The following is a 24,022-nucleotide window of genomic DNA, read 5'->3' on the forward strand; positions in this document are numbered from 1 at the left end:
AAAGGGGAAAGTGACAGTTCTTGTGCCAAGGGGATGGGAAGTCGTTTCTTCTTCGCGAGCAACTTTCGAGCTTCCAAGCTGTGTATCTTCCGTGTGGCCCTTTGAGCAGCAATCCCACAAGCTACATAGCAGTCAAAAAGCAACTGTGCGACTTTTCTTCTTTCCCCAGAGAAAATGAATGCAGCAATTCCATCCAGCACGTGAATTCTGCATAACAACGCAAGCTGATGCGACTCTTTGATAGGCGGATAGTTTTCCCCGAGGGAATCACTAAATATAGGCCGTATTATTGAAATAGAGTCGGCTCAGCAAAATGAATCCTCTCTGTCCAAGAGATGTTGCACATCTCCTCCAAAACCAAGATTGGGTTTAGTGGAAAAAGCAAGGTGAGCCTGCTGGAGACGAGATGACCAATTGAAGGAATCACAGGAAGTAAGGATGTTGAGAAGTACAGTGTTCCGATATGGCGGCGTCACCCTCGCCCTCGGAGGGCCTGCGAGATATCTTACTCTCAGGAGGTAACTGACTGGGCCGTGTGACATCCCTCTCGATATCTGCTTGAGGGGCATCAAACGTATATATAAATATTCCTGACAGAGGTACAACTGTAATCAGAAGGGCGATGCAATCGTTGCTAGCAGGGAGTCAGCCGCACCCCCCTGTCTGAAGGAACGAGAGCTCATTACGTACGTGTTTTCCATATCTCAGCGCAGCGGCCTGGTAAATACTCTCGTAACTATTCCCGTACCTAAACAGTACCGGCAGAGCAATAGAGTTTTCGGCAGATTTAGGTTTGCCCGTGGCAGTTGCTTGGGCTTCCATAGCGAGCCGGCGATCATATCGTGGACGATGGAAGTTGTGTTAACTCCGGGAGAGAGCAAGCAGGGCTTGGGGAAGATGACGAACGGAGGACGCAAAATACCCCGAGGAGCAGGAGTTCCGAAGCCACCCTGGAGATAGTCGATGTTGCTCTTTCCGGGCAGCCCGCCACTAAACAGCACAGAGGACATGGCGGTCGGTGGCTTTGCTGTCGTACTAAGTAAATCTGCCTGGAATGGGTCATGGTAGGCATGGACGGGTGGCATTGTTTATCAAAATACGATAGGCCCGACCTCTGCGGGCGTTGGAAGACCGCAAGGAGATCGACTGCTCGGGCGAAGCGCAAATCGTCCAAACACACAATAAACAAATATGCTGCACAATGAATATCAATTCGTCGATATTTTTGTGAAAGAGCAAGGCACATAGCGGCGCCCCCTTTTCTTCCGTGATCTGTTCACATTGACATTGCAGATATGGCCTCAACATGAGCCAGCATATTGCATTGACCTTCTTTTTACATGCAAGCGCACAAGTACGTCCAGCACAACATCCTTCTTGAAAAAGGACTTCTAACGTCCAATCTTCGAGGAGACAGCCGAAAGAAGAAAAAGTAAATAATGCAAAAATGTGTAATACGAGGACCAGATCGATGCTTTTGACGCCTCGTTTTCGGAAAATTCACGAGTAAATATTTTGCACTTCGAGCGAACACTTCATGACGACTGTCGCCAGGAATCGTTTTTTTTTTTTCACAAACTTGGGGGCCACTGTATGCAGTGTTTCATTGAGTAAAGGCGCTCGGTGGATGAATGATAGCCTATTAAACCATTTAGCGAGGAATCAGCAGACGAATCAGCGTAGCTGCCTAAACGGTTAGTAAACTGCACGGGGACGAGAAGTTCATCTGTGATGGGGGGCGCAAGGCGAAATGCAGAATGCAGGATAATTGTTTGCTCAATAAGACAGAAAACAATCATAAACGTGATGTTGGTGAGATATGAGATATGAGATATTCAGGGGGTAGGGAAAAAGCATGCCATATTAGGCTGAGACAACAGATTGCAGCCCTCAGTGCAACATTCATCGCGCATACAAGCAGGTCATTCTTTTTCAAGAAGCTAGACACGCCTGGTGTGATGCGAGGATACATTCTCCGTATGATGACTTGCTTTACAGTCAAGCACAGTGCAGGAGGATGAACGAACAGGATGTGTTCGCATCCGCTTCCTCCCGTCGCATCCAGTTGTCCGTCCAGGCCTCGGTCTCAGCCCATGTATCCTAGAATAGTATCTCCGTGTTCCAGGCATATCAGGGCATCGGGCCTGATATACTTAAGTAATAATATCAGCGTTGCATGGGAGATATTATTAAGTTAGGCTAATACATATAGCTGGAAGAAGTCCACTCATGGGATCTGGTCCACCTGTGTCAGAAAGACATTTGCTTGGCCGGGCGCAGATCGTGCCTTGTCAGACTGGGTCTGCTTGCAACGGAGTATCCAGATTAGCAGAAAAAAAAGCAAAGAGAGCTTTCGGTGTGAAAAATTCTAGAACAAGTTATCATCGCACGTTGAGAGAGGGATGGACCAGATATTTGCTGGATATTATAGCTGCAAGGTCGAATAAAATTAGTCAATTTCCCTTTGATGTCGAATTATTGCATTGCAGCGGTGTTACCGCTACTAGGTGCCTTTTTCGGTTGTCTAGAACATTGCTTCGTACCACTTACTTCCCCCCCTTTTATCGTTGCTGCAATGTCGCTCCTATGGTCACGATTTAAGGTGTAAAGATAGATTTCGATTAGGGCTGGCTGGCCCAAACATAGACTATTTTTCTCGTGCAGAGTATTAAACTGGCGCCAGGGTTGCAAGACGTATTCGGGACGACCGTGGCCCGGATTATACGAGTGTTCGAACCATTCCCACCACAGCGTTTTACATCTCGTTTCAACCAACTCCTTGGTCCATTATTCATTATTATCTGCTGTTGAGTGATCACTGCCCCAGTTCACTGTTCCGGAACATTTATCGATAGCTTCTTTCTGTATTATAGTCGGGCGAGTTCGATTGCTGCATGTCAGTGACGCAGGATTGCTCTGAATCACAGCGTTGTTATCCGAATGAGCCTATTCTGACTCCATGCGGTCAGGGTAGTTTCTGTCTTCTGTGAAACTGTCGAGCAGGCACCAGCAGATATTTATGCAGTGGCAACCTGATATAGGGGTTCACCATGCCCTTTACCACCTTGTCCTGTGTCCCCGCCCCCTCTATGGTACGTACACTCTTTATATAGATTTCGGGCTTGGTACTCCATACTTGGGGATCACTTTCTTAGGAATCCGGAGGACGCCTCAAGACTCTGCGAGTGGCAAGCCAGGGTTTGGTTTAGCAGTCAAGACTGGGATTGTATATCTCCCTTAGCGATGTCGCATGGCGATACGAAGAAATTTGGTGGGACCATGTGAATCACGATACAGCAGAAGTGTGCATCAACGCATCACTATAGAGTGCCGAGATGGCCATGGGTGCCTTTGATCCAAGAATTGATTCCAAGTCATGCTGTCGCCGCAGCTGTATTTCCCCGAGAGATGATATGGCAAGCAGCCTAGTTACTCCGTTCTATCCGATGACTCCTGGTGAAAAAGATGTGAAATGGGTCCCGATATCTGAATATCACCCAAGAAGAGGAAGAGATATCTTCTCTTGTTGAAGGGTTCTCCATGAGCCTACGTTCCAGAGAGGCATTTGAAGGGCTGATGATGTGGAGAAATGGAGGGTGAGATTCACGTTACGCTGATGAGAGAGCGATGAACCGATGATGAACCATGATCGAACCAGAACTTCTTCTAGGACGCTGGCCAAAAAGATGGTTTCTCTGAACTCCCCCAAGACAACCCGGTTATACCGTTCTCAGTACTCCATAGGCGGCCACTATCGGACGGCCTTGAGTGCAACACTGTTGCGCAGTGCATCAATATTCGGGCCTGAATGCTGTATTTCCTTGTTGTACAATAAGGAATTCAAGCATTTTATGCTTTCAATCAATCCTGGGCGTCGATGATAACCGGTCAAGGGGCAAGGGGTGGACAATTCCATCTATCCAAAAAAATCTTGTCTTTGATCCCTGAGTGTTGCCAAGGTAGTTACTCGTGTTGAGTATTCTTTCGTGTTCTTTTGAGGCGAACGAGGGCGGTGTTGACAGCATGTCACTCTGTACAGATATGTCGGCAGTTGTTTCAAAACGGGAAGATACGATACGGCATTTGTGACAGAACCCCCCTTGTAGAAAATCCCTGTCTGCCATGGGCGAAAGAGTACCAAACGCTGGGGTAGGGGTTCGTGTTGTGGAGATCACGTTTCTTGTTCCTCTTATCTCGGCCATCAGCCGTGCAAAATACATGTTGGCTGAATAATTTTTGGATGGAATGGTTCCCTTTCAATAGTGAACGAACTGTCCGGGCCAGAGGATGAATAGTCAAGCTATGGTCAGTCAATGACCGTCGAGCTGATCAGACAGGGAATCCCGATCAGACAACTTTTCTTTAGTTAAGTAATGGCAACTCTGGCAATTAATTCCAGACAGCGCAGAACGCGGCCAGCCTGGTGACCGAGCAGGATGCCTACTGCCGGTTTTCCCTTTCTCCTGCCCAACATGCCAACTGCCAACTGCCAGCCCAGGCTTAGGTCTGCGCAGAATCGGTGAGGCACTCACTCCCTTTGACTGTGTAGCTTTAAGTAGCAGCTTCGTCGTGTGAGACTGTGGCGCTGCCGCCGCTTGATTCTCGATTGGTGTAGGTGTCAGTAGAGAGATGACAAGAATGTTGACACAGCAAGTTAAAGCACAAACGCCTCCTTTTTGGCGAGAAGGTGACCAGGGCAATAAAGCCAGGCTCTGCAGCCCACAACCTTCGTTTGCTCACTTCGCTGTCGTCTTTTCTTCTTCTTCTTCTTCTTCTTCCCTCTCTCTATCCTCGGTCTCCAAAGAATCCAGGTCACATGATAACCCGCTCGTTGATGCCGACTGCTGGCCGATGTGGCCGGATATACCGTGTAAAGTGCAACGTGATGGTGGTGTTTCGGTCCGCAAGGGAAGGGAAATGCTGGCGTGTCGTGAAACGGCCGGGTCGACCCTGATCTGCCTCTCCCTGGCCTTTCTCTTGCAACCTTTCTAACCGCTAGTACGGCAGCCAGACAGCTTAGTCCGTTAGCCTGGTTGCAAGACCCCTGCTTGCTCCAGGATTCTCCATATATGAGTTTTCTTGTCTGCATAAAGAAAAAAGCAATATAGGCCCCCGAGAGGGAAAAAATAGGAATACGGAGCGGTCCCCCCATAACCGCGCCAAGGACTCCTTTCTAAGCCCTGCAAATTCTTATCTCGAAGCCCCTGTTGAGATCTGCCCTGTCTGAGTTGTTGTTGTCTTGGAGTATCATTTCAGCCCATCCCATACACGAGGTTGCCACAAGGTTGCGAAACATCGCTATATTTGTTGAACCACACTGTAGCAGTAGGTTATCCGCATACTTTCTCCGGAGAGCTGAAAATTAGTCATGTGTGTCAGGAAATTCTCGACAAGTTGCTCTGAGCTGATCGAAGCCATTATTATATATCTGCTGTCCATGTATCCATCCATCCATCCAGACACCCCCGTTGCGACGTGACCAGCAAGAAGGTTAGCGACCTCACGCATCATCTGTACGATGTCGTAATAGCTGGCGGATGAGCTCGTACGGGGTCGGGGGGAGTGGCTGTCAAACCCCATCCCTCTCGCCTGAGATGTTTCTTTTCTTTTGCCCTTTCTTCTTTGGCATCTTGCTCTCTCCATTTCTGCAGACCGCCCATACCACTGGGAGGTCTGATCGTATAGTTATCCTCATCGTATTTAGTGGATCCTCCTTACCAGCATCACAAGTCTCTTCCCCTTGAAGAGGACTGACTGACTGGATCGGGGCCACGGGAGAGATTCGCCTCTCGGGCCCTGCTTGACTCAAAACAGGCCGTATATATACTTTGGATACACGGGGGTTGGAGAAGGAGGGAAAAGAGGCTCGCAGGTCCTGCCACACTTAGAACAGCAAAAGAAGCTTGTCGAATTCGGTATGATGCCATCCTCTGGCGCCTTGGGAGAGCTTGAGTTCATCCTATAAGCTGTGTTGACTTAACCTTCCTTGGCGTTCAACACTGGCTGATAATCTTCGTTTGAACAAGAGTCGACCAGAGGCTTGATATCGAGTAGCATTTCTTATCACTGCCTTGTGGGCGTCGATGAGACGAACTTCTCACTCGGCGCCTATATATCAAGCTCTTTTTAGGGAGAGCATCGAACGTTATGAAAATGCTTGGTTGCGATCAGCCTCCAGACTCTCCAGGCATCGATTTCTCACCCCCAGAACCGTTGGAAGAACAGGCAAACTTCCTTCGTGTTCAGACTTTGCTTTTTTGCTGCCTCTGCTTTCCATTTTTATTTTCTTCTTTCTTCAGCTTCACTACCCTGCGACTGCTCCGGCCCTTTTGGGTGATAGACTGTCTCCTTGTATCCATCCATCCTTGTAGCGGTTATGGCTGGAAATTAAGCTTGTTGCCAATCCCTCCGGCCTAGGACGGCATGTACGAGTAATAGATTTTTGCAGATGCTTAGTGACCCCCCTCCTCCACCTAGTCTCATTCTTCCTATTTTTGCAGTTTGATGGAAACAACAGGTGCAGCTGTGTGATCCACCATCCTGATGGCTGCGGCGACACTTTCTTCTCCCTGACGCCCTCGCCTGGAAGCCTTCGACCATGTTTCGCTGTACGGTCAAAGGCGGAAACTGTGGACTGTCTCCCTGGGTTTCCGTGGCCCATGGTTCTCCACTCCCTTGCACTGTCCTGTCTGGCCCGTTTCCCATTGATTGCGTGACTTCCCGCCAGTCGCAGGAGGGACATGCTCCGCCAGAAAAACCTCGTTCTTATCGATCTATAACTTAAATTCACCTCTCAGGTCGAAGGCCGTAGCAGGAAGTTCATAAATATGGTCCAGTCCTCCGCTGTTTCGATCCTCTTTTAGGCCCCCTCCCCCCTTCTTTCTCCTGTTCCATTCTCACACCTCTTCTTCTTCTCTTCCTTCATCAGTGAGCTGGTGGGTTGCAATCCTTCCAAAGGGATTCGACCAGAGAAACAGTGCCTGCCTTCCCCAGGGCCATTTTCAGTTGTTGGAATAGCATCTTGTATCAGACTGATAATGGGTACTCGCTAGACCTCTCGCCTTTCCAAGAAGATCCCGTTGATCATTGAGCCCGGTAGCTCTACCTCCTCACCTTTCACAAAATCAGAGCATTCAATATCGTCCTTGCATTGAGAAGTTCTCCTTCGGGCTTTAACCGCTTTGGCTCTTCCTATCCCCTCAAGACACCATTCCGGGGGAAACGAGGTAGCAGGATAATTAAACCTAGCTGCAGGCACAGCTTCTGTTTAGTATACCATCTTGTTTCACCGATCAATCGTTGCTTCACACAATGGCGTCTTCCGAGTCTCCCGAGTACCAGACGAAGATGCAGAAGTTGGGTGCCGGCCTCAAGAAGGTCCTTGGCCTCAAGGATGAATACCCTGTTCCCACAGACCCCGTGACCCGAGGAGAGTCGACCATCTCTGTGCAGTCAGCAGAGATGTACTTCGACCAGGACCCGACAACGATGGAGTACTTCCGCGAGCTCACCCCCAGCGGCGAGGATGTGGTCAGGTACCTGACCAGTCTGTTCCCGTTCCTTAACTGGATCAGCAGATATAACCTCCAATGGCTGGTCGGTGATCTTGTTGCCGGTAAGTACTCCAACAAGGACCATTATCAAAGTCTATGCATCACTAATAAACGACCATAGGCTTGACTGTCGGTGTCGTCGTCGTTCCTCAGGGTATGGCCTATGCCAAACTCGCTCAGCTTCCTGTCCAGTTTGGCCTGTACTCCTCCTTCATGGGCCCCTTGCTCTACTGGCTCTTTGCTACTTCCAAGGATATCGCTATTGGTGTATGTATATCCAGTCATGATATGTTATATAGCCGGAAACTGACGAATTGCATAGCCTGTTGCCGTTGTCTCGACCCTGGTTGGCCATATCATCGACAAGGCAAAGGTTGAACATCCCGATGTTCCCCCAGAGGTTGTGGCGTCGGCCATTGGTATTGTTGCTGGCGGTATCATTGCCTTTATTGGTTTGATCCGATGCGGCTGGATCGTTGACTTCATTCCACTCACGGCCATCTCTGCTTTCATGACTGGGTCCGCCCTTAGCATTGCTTCTGGCCAAGTACCATCTCTGCTCGGGCTCAGTGGCTTCAACACCCGAGGTACTACCTATGAAGTCATCATCGGTTCTCTCAAGCATTTGCCGAGTGCTAAGATCGACGCTGCTATGGGACTCACTGCCCTTTTTCTCCTTTACTTCATTCGATCGGGGTGCGCCTACATGGCTAAGCGTCATCCTTCTAAGGCGAAGGTCTACTTTTTTGCTTCTACGCTGCGCGCAGTCTTCGTCATCCTTCTCTACACCTTCGTCAGCTTCTTAGTTAACCGAAACCACCGAATGAAGCCAATTTTCAAGATCTTGGGCGTTGTTCCACGAGGTAAGTAGCAATTGGAACGGAGATGTTGAAAGCTATCATAAAACTAACATATCTGATAGGCTTCCAAAATGCTGGTGTCCCTGTCCTTAACTCACGCGTTCTGAGCACATTCTCTGGTGAAATCCCAGCTTCTGTCATTGTCTTGCTGCTTGAGCACATTGCCATCTCCAAGTCGTTCGGTCGAATTAATAACTACACCATTAACCCCTCCCAAGAACTCGTCGCCATTGGTGCCAGTAATATGCTTGGTCCATTCCTCGGAGGGTACCCGGCTACCGGTTCTTTCTCCCGTACTGCTATTGCCTCTAAGGCCGGAATTAGAACTCCATTTGGTGGTGTTTTCACTGCTATGGTTGTTCTCCTAGCTATTTATGCCCTTCCAGCTGTTTTCTTCTATATCCCTAACTCTTCACTCTCCGCCGTTATCATCCACGCTGTTGGCGATCTAATTACTCCTCCAAACGTTGTCTACCAGTTCTGGAAAGTCTCTCCGCTTGAGGTTATCGTCTTCCTTGTTGGTGTCTTCGTTTCTGTCTTCTCCACCATCGAGAACGGGATCTATGCTACCGTTGCTTTCTCCTTGGCTATTCTCCTGTTCCGCCTTGTTAAGGCGAAAGGTGAATTTCTTGGACGGGTCAAAGTCAACTCCGTCCTCGGCGACCATGTCCTGGATAATGACGGAAAGTATGGCACTTTTGATGACAACTCGGGCATCCCTGGAGGATCGAGCAGTCGCAACATCTTCCTTCCTCTCAGCCACCGCGATGGTTCTAACCCTGATGTTCAGGTTGAACATGCTCTGCCTGGTATCTTCATTTACAAGTTCTCTGAAGGATTCAACTACCCTAATTCCAACAGTTATCTTGATGATTTCGTCGCTCATATTTTGGCCAAGACTCGTCGCACTAACCAGAATGCATATGAGCGTATGGGTGACAGACCATGGAATAACCCTGGACCCAAGCGCGGCGAGACCGAGGCTTCGACTGCCGATCTGCCAACCCTCAAAGCTGTCATAATGGACTTCTCCTCTGTTAACAATGTCGATGTCACCTCCGTCCAGAACTTGGTTGATGTCAGAGAGCAGCTCGACCGACATGCCGCCCCAGATGTTGTCCAGTGGCACTTTGCCCATGTCAACAACAGATGGACTAGACGTGCTCTTGCTGCTGCTGGTTTCGGCTACCCCACCTCCCCTGTAGGGGCTGAGATCGCAGTTCCACGCTGGAAACCAGTTTTCAGCGTCGCCAGCATCGATGGATCAAACAGCTCCACCGGCTCACTAGAATTGGACCCCAAGCACTCCAGCAGGATCCATGACGAAGAGATTGGAACCATCACGCCAGCCTCACAAGCACCCACCGAACAGGTGGAGATATGCAAGGATGGCGTTTACCACAAGGAGATTGAGAAAGTTAGCGGCTCTCGAGGTGCTGTTGTGAACAGCATGAACCGCCCTATGTTCCACGTCGATCTAACCAGTGCTCTTCAAAGTGCTACTGCTAATGCCCTGCAATGACACCTATTTGCTGTATAAAAGTCGTCACACGAATACGTTGATAGAGTTTCGTGTTTGAACGACATTTCGTGTCCTGTTTCTGCTTCTTTTTGTCTATATTACATCTACTCTCTTGTCGCTTGGTGGGTTCTTTTCCCTCTGATTTTGGATTAGGTACTTTTTTTACTGTGTTTTATTTGTCTGGAAATACCTCTCAGCGATTACATGAGGATTTTGGAGTTAGCCTGGTGCCTTCGAGGACACTTAATTTAGCCTCGACTCCCCTACTTATATATAATGTGGGGCACAAAATATATATCTATTATATATTATACATACTTTGACTTCGTTTATCATTAATTCATTGATCTGTTGCTTATTGGGGAGTAATCACTTGGTTCTCGAGATCCCCTTGAGCAAAGGTGCTCTTTCTTCTCGCCTATCTCGTTTTCTTGTTGCCCTAAATGAGGCTCAGCTGCAGCCCCAATACGAGTGTCTTCCTTTTTTAGGCTAGCGAAGAAGCTTAAATCAACTTTGCCCCTGACACATGGTCCGAGCTTCCTGCTGGCTTCGCAGTCATTGCCAAAAGGAGTTAGCTTATTTTTGAATTAGTCAGCACGCTGTGCGTTTGCCTGGGCTGTGCAGATATTAAAGATATTAAACCCTTTACCGTTTTTAGTAGGAGTTGCGGCCACTCGGCGTTTCAACTTCTACAGCAAGCTTCTCTTGATATTATGTTTCAAGAGTAGAGGCAGCCAGCCAGCTGGCTTAAATAGCTCTCTTAGTTAGCTGTGGCAGTAATGTTTCTGCCTGAAGCCTCATTTTACCAACAAATTACCAACACGTTAATCCCAGTTGACTGTGCTATTGATTGCCTACTACCTAAGATGGCTCACCTTAGCAAGGCAAACCCGCCAGGCGACTATGTCTGCCTGGGATGGCTCACGGGTACAATATTGTTTACCCTGCAGATGAAGAGTACGGTTGTCACCCAAACGGTTGGTTGTGACCTGTCTGCGGTCGGTGGCTGTACACACAAGGATACTCGTATCCACCTGCGCACCAAGCTTTTTCGGACTTTTAAGAATTGATGGGGCTATATCTCGTTATGGAAATTGACTCGTATCGAGTCTGTCGGGCCATGATATATAGACCTATGCCTTTTCCTCTAGAATGCACCTTTCCTCTACCCACCACGATATCAACAAGATCATTCCCCAGTGCAATTCATATAGGATTGACCATAACTCCCCCTTTATCTCATTTCCCTTCAAAAACCGGTACACAAAATGCTTATATATAAAGCAATCAAGAAGCGCCGCGAGGAAAACCAGCCTGGATCTGAGCTAGCCGTCGATTCGGAGAAACAAAAGGAGAAGAAGCTGTGTTCGCATCTTCTGGGAAGCCAAAGCCAAACTTCAGCCTCACCATTATTATTAAACAAACCAAAGCAGACTTACATTCGCCCGGATGCCGGGTCTCTTGAACCCCAGCAGGCAGAAGCCTTACTCGAGTTAGCCGATTTAAACCAGCGATCTCAAATACAGGCGTCGGGGCCATGTGAGTTGTGTAAAAAGGAGAAACATGACGCCCGTGTTTACCGATGGAAGTTGATTGCGGGCTTACTGCTGCCGTACTTCCTAGCATCCGTGGACTTGACCATTGTCGCTGCAGCATTACCTTTTATTGCATCTCACTTTAGTATGACCCTATTTCAGCTTCCCTGATATTTCAGCAGCTTCTTCTAACCTCATATAGACAAGTTAGATCAACTCAACTGGATCGTAACGGCTTTTACCCTTACTTCAACGGCGTTCATTCCTGCCTTTGGCCAACTATCCGATGTCTTTGGCCGCCATTTCGTTCTACAGCTAGCAATGTTTCTTATGCTCATCGGCAGCGTTTTATGCGCTGTTGCTCCGTCGTGGGGTGTCCTCTTGCTAGGTAGGGCATTGCAAGGAACAAGCGCGTCGGGTATCACAAATTTGATTCAGATAATATTGGCCGATAAAGTCAGTCTGAAAGACAACGCAAAGAACAGTACCATCTTCCAGTTCGTTGCTGGAATTTCCTACAGTGTTGGGCCTATTATCGGCGGGTGAGTTTATCTCCTGGATTTTGTGCCCTTAATATTGTTGATATTGTTGAAGCTAATAATTGAATAGATATCTAACAAATGTAAGGAGATTTTTGATCATCTGAGGGTATTTGCTTGCTGATCACGGAATTACCAGTCTAACTGGAGATACTGTTTTGTTTTGACTATACCAGTGAGTTCTCCAGCCCAGTTTCGGGGGAGTATGAACTAAAATGCCTACCAAGGTTGCATTTTTTGCACATTTCATTATATACTTTCTGCTTCGCAATGAGTTGGTACAAGGAACCCATTTCACCAAAGGATCTCGACGCAGCAGCTTCATACCTGGCCTCGCTACTATTGATATTGGCGGCACTTTTTTATTCGTCTTCGGTGTTGGCCTGCTTATTCTTGGTACTGCTTGGGGTGGTGTTACATACCCATGGACCCATGCAGCCGTCCTTACTCCGCTGGTTATCGGGTCGATTCTTTTTGTTTTCTTTTTTGTCTATGAATACCTACTTGAACCCGGACGCGTTTTTGGCCGTTTACTTCCTCAACAGTCACCTATGATACCCTCGGATATCATCAAGAATAGGGATACTATTGTCTTGGCCATTATTGAATTTGCAACTGGTGCTGGTAAGTCCACTAGTCGAAACTTTAGATTCCCTAACATATCTGATGCTAATATTGCAAACCCCTAAAGCCATGTTTTCTGTTTTCTACTTCATCTCTATCTACTTTACTCTTGTTGAGGGTTATGAAGCTGGGCGCTCTGGCCTCCAGTTACTCTACTATATCCCGGGTATTGGATGTAAGTTATACTGCATAACAGATCTACTTGTATAAAAAAACTGCAACTAACTCTGAGTAATAGTTGGCGCTTACTTTGCCATGTTCACCTGCAATGTCTGGCCAGCACAAACATTCGTTCCTCTAAGTGCGGGCACTATAATCGAAACTGTTGGAATCGCCCTCCTGACCTGGGCAACCACAACTCGAAACATTCCTGTCGTCAGCGGAATGATGGCTGTTGCTGGTGCTGGAACAGGCATGCGATTTATGCCAGCCACACTACATGTGGCTGGAATTTGGCCCGATAAGATTGCCCCTGCCATGTCCATCATGAGGTTCAGCCTGCCTTTCGGCGGAACACTTGCTTTGACCATTATGGGCAGTGTGTTTAACAACAAGATGGCCGAGGTCTTCCGACATGGCAGTAGTAAGGAAGGCCTGGACCTACATAATACCGGTCAAAGCCTGGAAGCAATTAACAAATTGCCCCCGGATATCCAAAACTATGTGCGCAATCTGGCGAAGAATGCTGTGTTGTGGGCATTTATCTCTATTATTCCTATTATGGCGATCAGTCTAGTGGCCGTATTCTTCCTTGGAAATGTCTGGATTAAGTCTAAAAAGGCTAAGGAGGAAGCCGAGAGGAAAGCCGCGGAGGATGGAAAGATTGGGGAGGCTATTGTTAGCAGCGAGGTTATCCAGATCCCCTTCCTGTGGGCTCTTATTACAGTAAGCATCTAACCATGGCCCTTTTCACCTTTTGGGCTTTCATTTCTGACATATTACTACTAGGGCACCGTTGAAGTCAACAAATATATCAGCACGCCCCTTTCAAAGGCGGAGAAAGAGAAACAAGCCCATGCTGTGCTTGAGGAGAAAAACAGACTTCGAGCCTTCAAGAAGCACAAAACAGTTAATGCGGATGTCTAGGGTTGGATCCTTCACGATACGGTCACTTGGGCCGCTCGCTCATACTCCAGGCCAGCAGCCCAATCGAGGTACAGCTATGTAGATACAGAGTAGATGTCCGCTATGTACAGTACACTTTCCGGGCAAAGGATGAACTCGTCTTCCCAGCTTGTGTTTTCTCAAAGGATTTATGTATATCCCGCGACTCGCCAACAGGTACAAGAGTTTATTACCCTTAGGGTCAGATATCCAACAAAAAGAAGAAGAATATGCAGTCCGTTTGCACTGCTGATTAGGGGTGTGCCATGGAACCTTGGCCCATTGGTAACAAGTGGCCGATCCATGGATGCCCATGTTATTTTCTCGAGTAATACCCTATGGCTGGATAGGGAGGCTACCAGGAGGGCTAAATTAGAAAGCAACAAAGCTCAAGGCACCCCTGACTAGTTACCTAGGTATATAATAAGGTGGCCAGCTGCTTTCGGGTCGTTGAGCATGTCGTGCCCTGCCAACATATAAGGGAATACCCCCATGCGACAGCTGCCAGTCAAGAAGAAACGCTTAGCTTAACTCTCAAGCAGTATTTAACACTGGATAACCCAGGCCCGCAATAGGGTGATGTCACCATAATAGGTGCCCATGCCAACAGCTTTCCAAAACTACTTTGAAGGAGCTCCTTGTAAATTCGTCGGGTATATCTAACTATTATTTGCTTATCAGGAGCTACATAAACCCCTCTGGGAGGAGATATATGCACGTTCAAAACAGGCTGGTTTCCGAATCCAGGGTGTATGGATTGCAGATACTGCCCATCAAGGCTAAAGTAGTGTACTCAACTAGAGCTCACTAGGCAATGGGTTCTCCCGTCAGAGGAAGATCAGGTGTCGTTTTAAGGTTTAGTAGCCGCCGCAAAGCTTAGTTAACGAACTAACTAACTAGTTGGTTAGTTGATCCGAAAGTTAGGGCTGCAAGGATGACCTCATCATGTGAATGCCACCAGCTGGTGGTCGGTCCGTGGTTGGGTTTTAGAGTGTTTTGCATCTTCCACGCACAAAGTATATGACGATACCCTGTAGAATTTCATCCCAAAGCTACGTACAATAAAAGGACAAACTGCATCTCTTCCTCTCCTCACATCTCAAAATATTTTTCATATAATCTTCAAGCTTTCGTCTTAGACATAAAGTCTTGAACGCCCAAAAATGGCAATTGGAGACTTGTTACAATTTTCCAGCAACCACGTTCTTGCTGGTGGCTGCTTTATACTTGTCATTATGATATTATCAACTATTGGCCCGAATTTCGAACAACTATTTGACCATATGAAGATATATTGGATATCTAATACAATTCAGGAGATAAAGATAGCTTTCCTATCCAGGGAGGAAGATCGGAGAGCAATAAATTGGCTTAATGAGCGGGCACTTTTAGCCCTAAGACTCCATCATTGGAGACAACGGCAAATATTTATCTGAGGAATAATAATTGAATATACCACGCAAGGGAAACTAGACAAAATTCGTGATCTGGATAAGTATAGCCTAAGAGACTAGCGACTTATATTAATGAAGGAAGTCAAGCTTGGGCTCTTACAAATATGTGGTATGATCTTCATCAACGCAAACCTAGTGGCCCTAGGATAAGGCTAGATAAAGCTAGCTACTCCCGGAATTATAATACTCTCCGTAATAATCCGATAAAATACCTTTCATAGCAACATCTGGTGGAGGCATGCAAGATACGAGGTGGTTGTTGTACAAGGGTATGCTAGTGCTGCATGAAACCACGTGGCCAATATCCAGATAAAAGACTATACTACGCCCATTGCACGTTATACTGCGGATGTTGTATCCGCAGTCGAGGATTCGTAATACATAAAGAGGGCAAAGGTTTTAAAGGTGTCACCGGTTCTTCAGCTACGCCTTTCCCTATTGAGGGCGCTCGACGGTTCCAAGTGCTATACCTGAATGGAGCCCTAAAGAAGACGATACGAATGGAGAAGTAGGAGTTCACCTGGCGTTGGGCTTGGTTGTTCCCTTTAATTGTTGCAAATACTGAGGTGATGCCGGGGCAGTGGCCACCGGAGAGGCAAATCTTTCTGTGATGCTCCGGAGGGGCGCCCTAGAGAGAATCAGTTAGCATCGTCATAACAAGAAAGTTAACACTGTGTTGGGGCATGAAATACGGCTTGAATGGGAAAAGTAGGGTACTCATTGTGACTATAGCCGGGAAGTCCTAACCAGACAGACCTTTCCCATTTCTTTTTTATGTTATATTGTACCTAGAGAAATCCAGAAATCAGCATAGCAACAGCCATTGGAAAGGGCATCAGGGCCTTGCGGCCTATTCCATCACAACTAGGGTTCATACTATACTATACGAATGATAATGTTGTCTCACTGCCCGTATGTATAATCTATCAGAAAATACACTGCGTTGAGACTTGCACTTTATCTGATTCTGAGCTGATAACCCCCCTATACACGTGTGGTAATAATAAGAAACCCGTCATACTAGTAATATATACCTAGTATGGATATATCGAGTTTGCCAACGGCTCTTCCAGTCCGCTATTCATCTAGTAATATCTGGATATCAATGTCTAATAGTTAGCTAAGTAGCTGGACGAAAGCCCTTGCAGTAGAGCCCCTGGCTAGCGGCATAGCACGCCCAGTGAAGAGTACCACTCCTATATCCGGCAGGCCTTAAGGGGGTATTCCCTCCCTCGCGGTAAGGGGTGCGAGGGCGGTGAGTGGCAGCAGAACCCGTGATGGCCAAACGCGTCTCCTTTAGGCAAAGAAGGCACACGCTGGATCTTCCTCTTCCTTTCTCCTTCGTCCTCAGCAGCAGCAGGAGCCACTACAACAAGGATGATAACAGCAGCAGCACCAACAACAGCAGTACCAGAGCCATGTTCTGCAATTGCACTGCTCCCGGGACGGACCCATCGGCGGCGTGGCCCGCGCTCTTTTCCCTCAGCTTCGAGGGGATTTTCCAGCTAGGGGCCGGTGGGATAATAGGCATCATTGCCATAACGGGAGTCCTACTCCTCTGTTGACATCTCTGGGTCGGAGCCCATGGCCAGCACCATGCAAGCCTTTGAGGAGGCCGATGCTGCTGAGGGCAAAACTCTACCCGACAACAACGTCGTAAGTAAAAGCAAATTCTATAAGAGTCAAAAATATGGGGTGCTAGTGGTTGATACTCTACCTTGTAGTGATACTTCTTTTTCTTCTTTTCCCTCCTTCCCTCCCTCCCTCCCTCTCCCTCCCTCTCTCTCTCCTTCTCTCCCTCCCTCTTTTTTTTTTTTTTTTTTTTTTTCCCCGTATTATATTATTTTTTATTTTTTATTTTATTTTATTTTTTTTTTATTAAGGAGCAAATAAATAATTTTTTGTCCAGAGAAATTTAAGAGAGAAGCAGCCACGCTCCTCTTCGCCCTTCCGGTAGGCTCCCTTCCAGTAGACCCCCTTCCCTGGCCAATATAATGCCGATATTATTTGTCTATCAATAACAGCGTAGATCCAAGGGCTCAGGAGGAGGAATGTGGGTTGATAGCAAGCAGGTAAATAGGGAGGATAGGTAGACAACGCTCCCAGGTAAGTTATCCCCTTCCGCTCACTGATTTAAGGGTATGTATTAAGGAGAGTAATAGCTGATATTCAAGAGGACAGATTAAGGCCATCCTTACGGGGAAATCCCCAGGCTAGCAAGGGTATACGCTAAGAGAAAACTAGCCTAGGTACTAGCTCTATCTTCGAGAACGGCTAAGGGTATATATAAATTGCTAGCGTTAATCGGGCGTATTCGGCCTACCCTTAAAGTAAATTCTTCAAACTATTGAGGGTATATGTTAAGGGGGATATATTAGTTGAATATAAAGCTTAGTACTTTTAGATAGTTAAAGATATATAGCAAGGGAGGTAATAAATATAAATCAAAGGGATATATTCACCCCTAATCTCAGGGGGTACGTTCGAACTACTTAGAGAATCATCTGCGCCATGGCCAAAGGCCAATAGCGTGTACTTGGCTGTCCTTACTGCGAGTGGTCCAGCTGAGGCCGTGGTAGGAAGTAGATAAAGACTCAATATTGGAATGTCGAAGGAGGAGAAAGTCGCGTTGTTCAAACGTGAACCATTAGTTATGTAGACATACACGTGATATCCAACCACGTGATACGACTAGGGCGGAAGTTGGGAAGACAAGGGACAGCCACATAATAGTAAGAGTAATAACGTCGGCGCGCCGTACAGTACCTGACTTGTTCTGGTTATATAGTTAAGCAATTGTTATTGATAGATCTTTAACTGATCACTTACTCTCCGTTGCTCTAAAAAAGGGATATTAACTGATTTGCCCAACAGGTTTGGGGTTTAGAATACATCGAAGGGCTCTATACTGCAGTTGTAGTTTGATTAATGCTTGCCGATTAACCCCTATTGAATCCTCATTAATATAGAGCATAGGAGGCTTTCATTGCCGCGCATGAGGCAGCTGCACAATGTGATTGTTTGGAAGGGTAGCAAGCCTTAGACATGTTCATGATAATTATTGGCACAGTTAACACCTTTACGATATTTGAGCAATAGCCAATCTGTTAGCTGTCTGGTATCACTCGGTGTGGCTGACACACCAAAGCGCTTGACGTCTCATCATTATCTGCTGTACCCGATATTATTAGAGCAAATAGCATACGGCCAACTTTTGTCTATCTCAAAATACCGCCCACACCAGCCCATCCAAGAACAAACCCGCTAATAGCCTCCGTAGCAACAAGTCCGCTGAACCAGAGATCCTTCCAGGCTCCCTTCCTCACATAGCCACCACCACTTGCGGGGACCAGTTCCCCATCGCCCGGAAAGTAGGCACCGACGCCGGAAATGCCTTTGTTCGTACTTTTCTCTGCTGTTCTGGGTGTGTTGTCTTTCACTAGAAGGGCGTTGGCAAGGAAGGAAACAAATATGGTGCCTAGCAGGTAGAATGTGAAGCCGTAAGCGGACTGGAGGCCGAGAATGCCGGCGGCGGTGCCTAGTAGGAAGGCTATGAGGGAATGTAGGTTTGCGAGTATCTAAGTCTGCTGTCAACACTCTTTGTTCTTGTTGGGGGATATGATGTATGGGCGGAAGATGGATGGAGGTAGCTACCCGGTTGTTATGAGTGACTGATTCTGGGACGAGGGGATTTATGAGTAGTGAAAGCTCCTGGCTTGTAGGCGGCATTATGGCGGTTATTTCTATTCTTTATTTTATCTTGTTTCGCTTGACTTGGTTTATACCAATGTCATCGTCAATTATTTGGTGGAGTTTGTCTGAGATCTCTTTCTTGCAATCGCCTACGCGCGAAATCGATTAGGCGATTACATAAGCAAAATGTGGTCCAATGTTGATAGACATGTGGAAGGAAAAGATCTATTCATTTTGGAAAAAAAAGTCATTATATCTCACGGCTTGGAGCTTTTCTCCTTTTTACTCTTCTTCTCCTTCTTCTCCTTTTTCTTTTTTGACGGTTGCGCCTCCACGGCCTCAGCCATGGTCACATCCTCGTCCTCATCAGCATCCAGATCAATATCCACAGCTGGCGCTTCCTGGAGCTCTCTAGATGTAGGATCATGGTAGTTATCACCACTCTTTGCCCTCCCGGCACCTGAAGCCTTACTCCTCTCTTCGGCAACAAGCTTATCCTCATCCTCCTTGCTTAACATTGTCCCCTCAAGGCTAAGAAAGCCCTTATCACGCTCACTGCCTGGTATAACGTCGACATCTCGAACACGAAACCGAATGGTTCCCCGAACCCTCTTACCGGAACGAGTTTGGAAATATCCCGTTTCCGCCGACGCCGCGTCTTCAAACTGCGAGGCCTCACTATTCGATGCCAAGGGCTTGAAATTCTCTTTATCTGAGTCTGGTTCATCATCGTCTTCATCTTCTTCGTCCTTGCTGCTCGATGTAGGTGATGCGCTGGTTGTGCTGGGTCTGTCTGACTGCTGGCCTGGGGCAATCCACTTCCAGTCCGCGGGCAATCGACGCCGTTCAATGCCAATGGAAAACAAGTTAAACACAATTGCACCCAGAAAGTCTTCAGATTGGACGTTGATCCAGCCCTCGAGGGTCTGGCCTCGTTCGGGCCGGAAGACGAGGAAGGTAAGTGTCAGATAGGTGTGTAGGACACCATACTCACCTGCTGTTTTAGCAAGGGTGAGCGGTTCCGGGTTGGGAGTGTGGGTTGATGTTGGAGTCGGCGTAGGCTTGGTGGCTGAGATGGAAGGGTTGGAGTAAGCGAGAACCACGCCGCGGACGGGAGGGTAGTAGGTCAGAAGTAGAGGGGAGATATGCTCTGCCAGCAAGGAAGACACGGCATGGGTGGGTGATATAGCGATGGGCGAGAGAGGGAGGTAGAGTGTTGTAGTCACACGGTGGAAAGAAGGGAGCTGGTCTGCGGTCGAGGAGAGGGAATGGGTATCTTTATCGTTCGACGAAGCCTTGGATAGCGGTTTTCGGGATGCTAGTTTGTCTCTCCCTTTTCCACCGTCCCCTACAGCTTGCTTCTCGCCCTTTTTCGGGTGTTTGTCCTTTTTCTTCTTTTTCTTCTTCTCGCCGTCGTCGACAACAACTGTCTCGCTCGCCTGCTCTTGTCTCTTTCGCTTCTTCGATTCACCTTTGTCTTTCCGCTTCTTCTCCGGCGACGCTATCGAGTCTATCTCCATCTCATCCATCGACATGTCGGCAGTCAATTGACAAGTATCTTTGTCGTCCTCTCACGCCGACCGTTGGGGAATTGAATTCTGAGCTGAAAAGGGAAAGGGGAAAAAAAAATTAAGAAAATAAGGTTCTTCGCTGGCGGCTAGCGCCAAGCCGGGAAGCGCCCATCTTAACGTTTAGCCGCCGAGTATCTAACAATTTGATGTGTCGTGGCATCAAGAGAGAAGAGCAGTGAAGCATTTCTTTCTTTCCCTTTATTTTCTTTGAGTCTTTTCTTTTTTCTTTTTTTTTTTTTTTTTATTTGAAAAATGGACTCTGTTTAATATTGTTTCTTCTTATGTTTCTGTGTTTTCTACAAGATGGACGCGGCGTCTAGAGTCTTGTCCTATGCTGGCTGGGCTTTCCTCCCAGGAGTAAGTCTCCCCCCCTCCTCTCGCGTTATACAGCCATTGACATTACGACCTGGTAATCTAACAATCTCATCAACCAGATAGCTACGTCGTTCCTGCAGAACCTTTACTACCGCATTACCATCAGTGCTGGCACACCACACCCTCAGCCTGGCTCAGCACGGCATGCCCGTCACCGCCGGCGCATCCATGTCGCGGTGATTAGCAGCTACCTGCTGTACACCATCTACGAAGAATACCACAGCCTCCGCGTGGCCCCAGACTTCTATCAAATACTAGGCGTACTGCCTACATCGGACGAGCGGACCATCAAATCACGCTTCCGCCGACTGGCTACTGTTTTCCATCCCGACAAGGCACGACAGAATGGTTTAGGCTCGGCTGCTGAGGATGGGTCGACGGTGGATGAGTTCTTTGTACTATTGAAGCTGGCTCAGGACACGCTGCTCGACCCGGTCAAGAGGTTTGCGTATGACCGGTTCGGGGCCGGGGTAGTGGTAAGGCCGGAAGGACCAAGTAAGACGCTGAGCACGGCCACCTACTTTTACGAAGGCCTTTATGCGCTTGCACCGCAGTACCTTGTTGGTTTTCTGCTGATGGTGCTGCTCAACACCTTCTGGTTCTCTGCTTGGGGTAGATACGTAAGTGTATTTTTTCTTTCTTTTTTTTTTTTTTAATCCTCTCCGCTTCTCTACTTGTCTGGTGGAAGTCCCCGGCTGACATGACTTCCTCAGTGGCGGTTCTATACGTTTTTTGCACTGCTGACACTGGAGCTGACACTGCTTACCCACCCGAATGCAACCTTCATGCCAGGTGCCTACCTGCCGGCTATGCTCAGCAATCTGCTAGGGCTGGATCGCTTCTATCTGCTGCCGTTCCAGATACTGTCTCTTGCGCGCACGGCGTCGATGTCCATGAACGTCTTCATCTCGCAGCTGGCGCCGCCCGAGGCTACGTTGCAGGCCAGCCGGAGCAAGGGGCGAGGAGGCGAAGGGCTGGGCGTACAGGCGCAGAAACAGCTGACGCAGGTCGTGCAGCTGGCCCAGGCACAAGACGCAGAGAGTGCCAAGCTGCTCGGCATGGACATGCTGCCCTTCCGGGGGGACGTAGACAGGGTAGGCCGGCTGCGGCGAGGCATGAAGGAGCGTCTACGCAGAGAGGAGGCCGGCCAGGCTCCCGAGGTGCAGCAGGCCATCTCCGCCGCCAAACAAAGGAGGCAACAGGGCCGGAACGAGCAGCAGTAGCATCAACGTCACCATCATGGAAGAGGAAGCAGAGTACTAGTATCGGAAGAAAGCATCGTCGAGGGAAAGCAAGAGCTGAATGCTGTCATCCAGTATTGTATAATACCTTATATAAGCATAGCGTCTATTTATCATCCCTTAGTCAAAATTACTAGTGCAGTAAATTTCCCGTCACTGCAATACCACTAGCCCCAAAAGCGGCCCTAGCGGTAATCCTTCGCGACCTTCCTGACTGCTGACTGGTCCACCTCCCTGACTAAGCCCTTGCCTTACCATACCTGACCAGCTCCATCCTCCTCGCCCTCGCCGCCGCCGCCGCCGCCTTCGCCGCCTTGCCTTCTTCCTGCTTACCTAAGCCCTCGCCTTTGTCGCCTGGCCCGCGCTCGCTTTTGCCCTTCCTTGCGACCCTTCAAGAACGACCCAAGCAAAAAAGACAAGTCGCCCGTCAGTCTCTCTCCTTAGTCGTGGTTAGTGAGACGGATGCGCGGACAAGGACAAGCGAAAAAACCAACCACCACCGGCCGGCCACCATGACACACTCAAAACCACCTTTCCCCGTTTCTTCTTCCCCGTCGCCCTCGCCCTCGCCCTCGCCCTTCCACCACCGTCACCTCCGTCATCCAGTCCATCTCACCTCGCTGCCTCCCACCGCTCGACTCTCTGCCCATCGCCAGCGCCGACGGGCTGCCCCTAACCTAATTACCTCGACTCCTTCTTCCGCTCCTCGCCGGAAGAGGGCCACCAGGGAGCCAAAAAAATAAATAAATAGGAGCCACGCCGGACCGGAAAACTCTGCCCAAACCTGCACGCTGCCTGTATAACACACCGCACACCACACCCACCGCAGAGCAATGGCCGGCTCAGACACCTCGTCGACCTCCTCGCAGCCAGCAGCCAGCTCTGCCAGCACCGCCAGCAGCACCGCCTCCAAGATGAACAGGATAGTCGTCCTCTCGCTGCCGCCAGCCCTCCTCAGCCGCTTCCCCAGAGGCAGCAGCGGCAATGCCAGCGAGGACAGCCAGGCCAACAAGGAGGACCAGTCCAGCTCGCCGTCGACGCCGCCGGCTGCTCCTCTCACCGATAACGCCTCAGACGGCGACGCTGCCTCGACCGCTGCCGGGCCTGCCCCTTCGACTCCCTCAGCTTCGGGCTCTGGCTCGGCTGCTGCCACCGCCAATGGGCCTACTTCAGCACCAGCCTCGGGGTCGGGGGCTGCAAAGGCAGGGACCAAGCGAGGTGCTCAGCCTCTGGGTCCAGACGGCCTCCCTAAACCACGAGGCAAGCCGGGCCCCAAGAAGAAACCAAGACTGTAAGTTGATAACTTGGACCTGTCCTTTTTCCCAATACACCCGAGAATAAAGAGAAGCCATGGCTAATAGCGATATAGGGAAGACGGAGAGACTCCTTCTCGTCCACCCCCTCCACCTCACCACCGCCTGGGGCCCAAGGCCAACCAGGGGGCCATCAACGCCTGCCTGCGTGCTCTGGACCGCTCAGGCAAGCCCTGTCGCAAGTGGGAGCGAAAGTCCTTTCAGCTCAAGTCCTTTACCGGTGTGATATGGCAGGTTCCTAGCTGGGGGGCTCCTCCTCGCCCCAAGCCAACGCCGGAGGAAGAAGAAGAGAAGCAGAAAGAAAAGCAAGCTACCAACGGAGAGAAGAAAGACAAGGAGAAAGACAAGAAGAGCGAGAAGAGTGCAAAGAGTGAGAAGAGTGAGAAGAGCACTGCTGATCCTACCGAAGCTGAGCCTGAAGCCGAGAGAGATGCTACGCCTGCCGGAAGCATGATGGATATCGACTCTCCTGCTCCTGTTGCCGTTGCTTCCTAGTCTTCCGCTTATCTCCCTCCTTTTTTGTTTTCGATTCTCCCATTCTCTTCTTCCCCCCCCCCCCCGCCCCCCCCTTTTTTTTTTTATTTTCCCCGGGGGGACATGGTATTTGTATAACGCCCTCTCCCGTCTGTTTGACCCCC

At 48.8% G+C, this 24,022-nt stretch overlaps 9 protein-coding genes across 9 annotated transcripts; 6 read left to right on the top strand and 3 right to left on the bottom strand.

Annotated features, from left to right (window-relative positions):
• Positions 1–423: 423 nt before the first annotated feature.
• TERG_06105 (uncharacterized protein) lies at positions 424–1,483 on the bottom strand (the record flags this gene model as incomplete). The annotated part of the gene is made up of 2 exons (XM_047748549.1): positions 760–1,483; positions 424–634 (listed from the first exon to the last, which is right to left on the bottom strand). The coding sequence occupies exons 1-2, from the start codon at positions 1,083–1,085 to the stop codon at positions 424–426; spliced, it is 537 nt and encodes a 178-aa protein (XP_047604533.1). The 5' UTR covers positions 1,086–1,483.
• A 280-nt stretch (positions 1,484–1,763) lies between these two features.
• TERG_12368 (uncharacterized protein) lies at positions 1,764–4,774 on the top strand. Its single transcript, XM_047751336.1, has one exon. It carries the CDS (start codon positions 2,230–2,232, stop codon positions 2,599–2,601), a length of 372 nt encoding a protein of 123 aa, XP_047606792.1. The 5' UTR covers positions 1,764–2,229; the 3' UTR covers positions 2,602–4,774.
• A 2,155-nt stretch (positions 4,775–6,929) lies between these two features.
• Positions 6,930–10,237, top strand: TERG_06106 (uncharacterized protein). The gene has a single exon (XM_047748550.1). The coding sequence runs from the start codon at positions 8,439–8,441 to the stop codon at positions 9,933–9,935; it is 1,497 nt and encodes a 498-aa protein (XP_047604534.1). The 5' UTR covers positions 6,930–8,438; the 3' UTR covers positions 9,936–10,237.
• A 371-nt stretch (positions 10,238–10,608) lies between these two features.
• TERG_12369 (uncharacterized protein) lies at positions 10,609–12,016 on the top strand (the record flags this gene model as incomplete). The annotated part of the gene is made up of 2 exons (XM_003233064.2): positions 10,609–11,615; positions 11,673–12,016. The coding sequence occupies exons 1-2, from the start codon at positions 11,204–11,206 to the stop codon at positions 12,014–12,016; spliced, it is 756 nt and encodes a 251-aa protein (XP_003233112.2). The 5' UTR covers positions 10,609–11,203.
• An 872-nt stretch (positions 12,017–12,888) lies between these two features.
• On the top strand, positions 12,889–13,530 carry TERG_12370 (uncharacterized protein; the record flags this gene model as incomplete). Its single annotated transcript, XM_047751337.1, has 1 exon — positions 12,889–13,530. One exon carries the CDS (start codon positions 12,889–12,891, stop codon positions 13,528–13,530), a length of 642 nt encoding a protein of 213 aa, XP_047606793.1.
• Positions 13,531–18,409: 4,879 nt separating this feature from the next.
• On the bottom strand, positions 18,410–18,920 carry TERG_06108 (uncharacterized protein; the record flags this gene model as incomplete). Its single annotated transcript, XM_003233065.1, has 2 exons — positions 18,410–18,769; positions 18,846–18,920. The coding sequence occupies 2 exons, from the start codon at positions 18,918–18,920 to the stop codon at positions 18,410–18,412; spliced, it is 435 nt and encodes a 144-aa protein (XP_003233113.1).
• Positions 18,921–19,141: 221 nt separating this feature from the next.
• TERG_06109 (DNA-directed RNA polymerase I subunit RPA43) lies at positions 19,142–20,419 on the bottom strand (the record flags this gene model as incomplete). Its single annotated transcript, XM_003233066.1, has 1 exon — positions 19,142–20,419. The coding sequence occupies one exon, from the start codon at positions 20,417–20,419 to the stop codon at positions 19,142–19,144; it is 1,278 nt and encodes a 425-aa protein (XP_003233114.1).
• Positions 20,420–20,667: 248 nt separating this feature from the next.
• Positions 20,668–22,350, top strand: TERG_06110 (uncharacterized protein). Its single transcript, XM_003233067.2, has 3 exons — positions 20,668–20,812; positions 20,890–21,450; positions 21,544–22,350. Exons 1-3 carry the CDS (start codon positions 20,759–20,761, stop codon positions 22,051–22,053), a joined length of 1,125 nt encoding a protein of 374 aa, XP_003233115.1. The 5' UTR covers positions 20,668–20,758; the 3' UTR covers positions 22,054–22,350.
• Positions 22,351–22,426: 76 nt separating this feature from the next.
• Positions 22,427–23,941, top strand: TERG_06111 (uncharacterized protein). Its single transcript, XM_003233068.2, has 2 exons — positions 22,427–23,362; positions 23,441–23,941. The coding sequence occupies exons 1-2, from the start codon at positions 22,905–22,907 to the stop codon at positions 23,877–23,879; spliced, it is 897 nt and encodes a 298-aa protein (XP_003233116.1). The 5' UTR covers positions 22,427–22,904; the 3' UTR covers positions 23,880–23,941.
• The last annotated feature ends 81 nt before the right edge of the window (positions 23,942–24,022 follow it).

This window comes from Trichophyton rubrum (assembly GCF_000151425.1).
Source record: "Trichophyton rubrum CBS 118892 genomic scaffold supercont2.7, whole genome shotgun sequence".
NCBI classification, from domain to species: Eukaryota; Fungi; Ascomycota; class Eurotiomycetes; order Onygenales; family Arthrodermataceae; genus Trichophyton; species Trichophyton rubrum.

Excerpts from the sequence above, each read along its gene's own strand:
- TERG_06110 (XM_003233067.2), top strand. The coding sequence starts at position 20,759 with ATGGACGCGGCGTCTAGAGTCTTGTCCTATGCTGGCTGGGCTTTCCTC. Across the intron at positions 20,813-20,889 it reads GCTGGGCTTTCCTCCCAGGA|ATAGCTACGTCGTTCCTGCA; the intron begins GTAAGTCTCCCC and ends CTCATCAACCAG. Across the intron at positions 21,451-21,543 it reads TCTCTGCTTGGGGTAGATAC|TGGCGGTTCTATACGTTTTT; the intron begins GTAAGTGTATTT and ends TGACTTCCTCAG.
- TERG_06106 (XM_047748550.1), top strand. The coding sequence starts at position 8,439 with ATGTTGAAAGCTATCATAAAACTAACATATCTGATAGGCTTCCAAAAT.
- TERG_06111 (XM_003233068.2), top strand. The coding sequence starts at position 22,905 with ATGGCCGGCTCAGACACCTCGTCGACCTCCTCGCAGCCAGCAGCCAGC. Across the intron at positions 23,363-23,440 it reads CCCAAGAAGAAACCAAGACT|GGAAGACGGAGAGACTCCTT; the intron begins GTAAGTTGATAA and ends ATAGCGATATAG.
- TERG_12368 (XM_047751336.1), top strand. The coding sequence starts at position 2,230 with ATGGGATCTGGTCCACCTGTGTCAGAAAGACATTTGCTTGGCCGGGCG.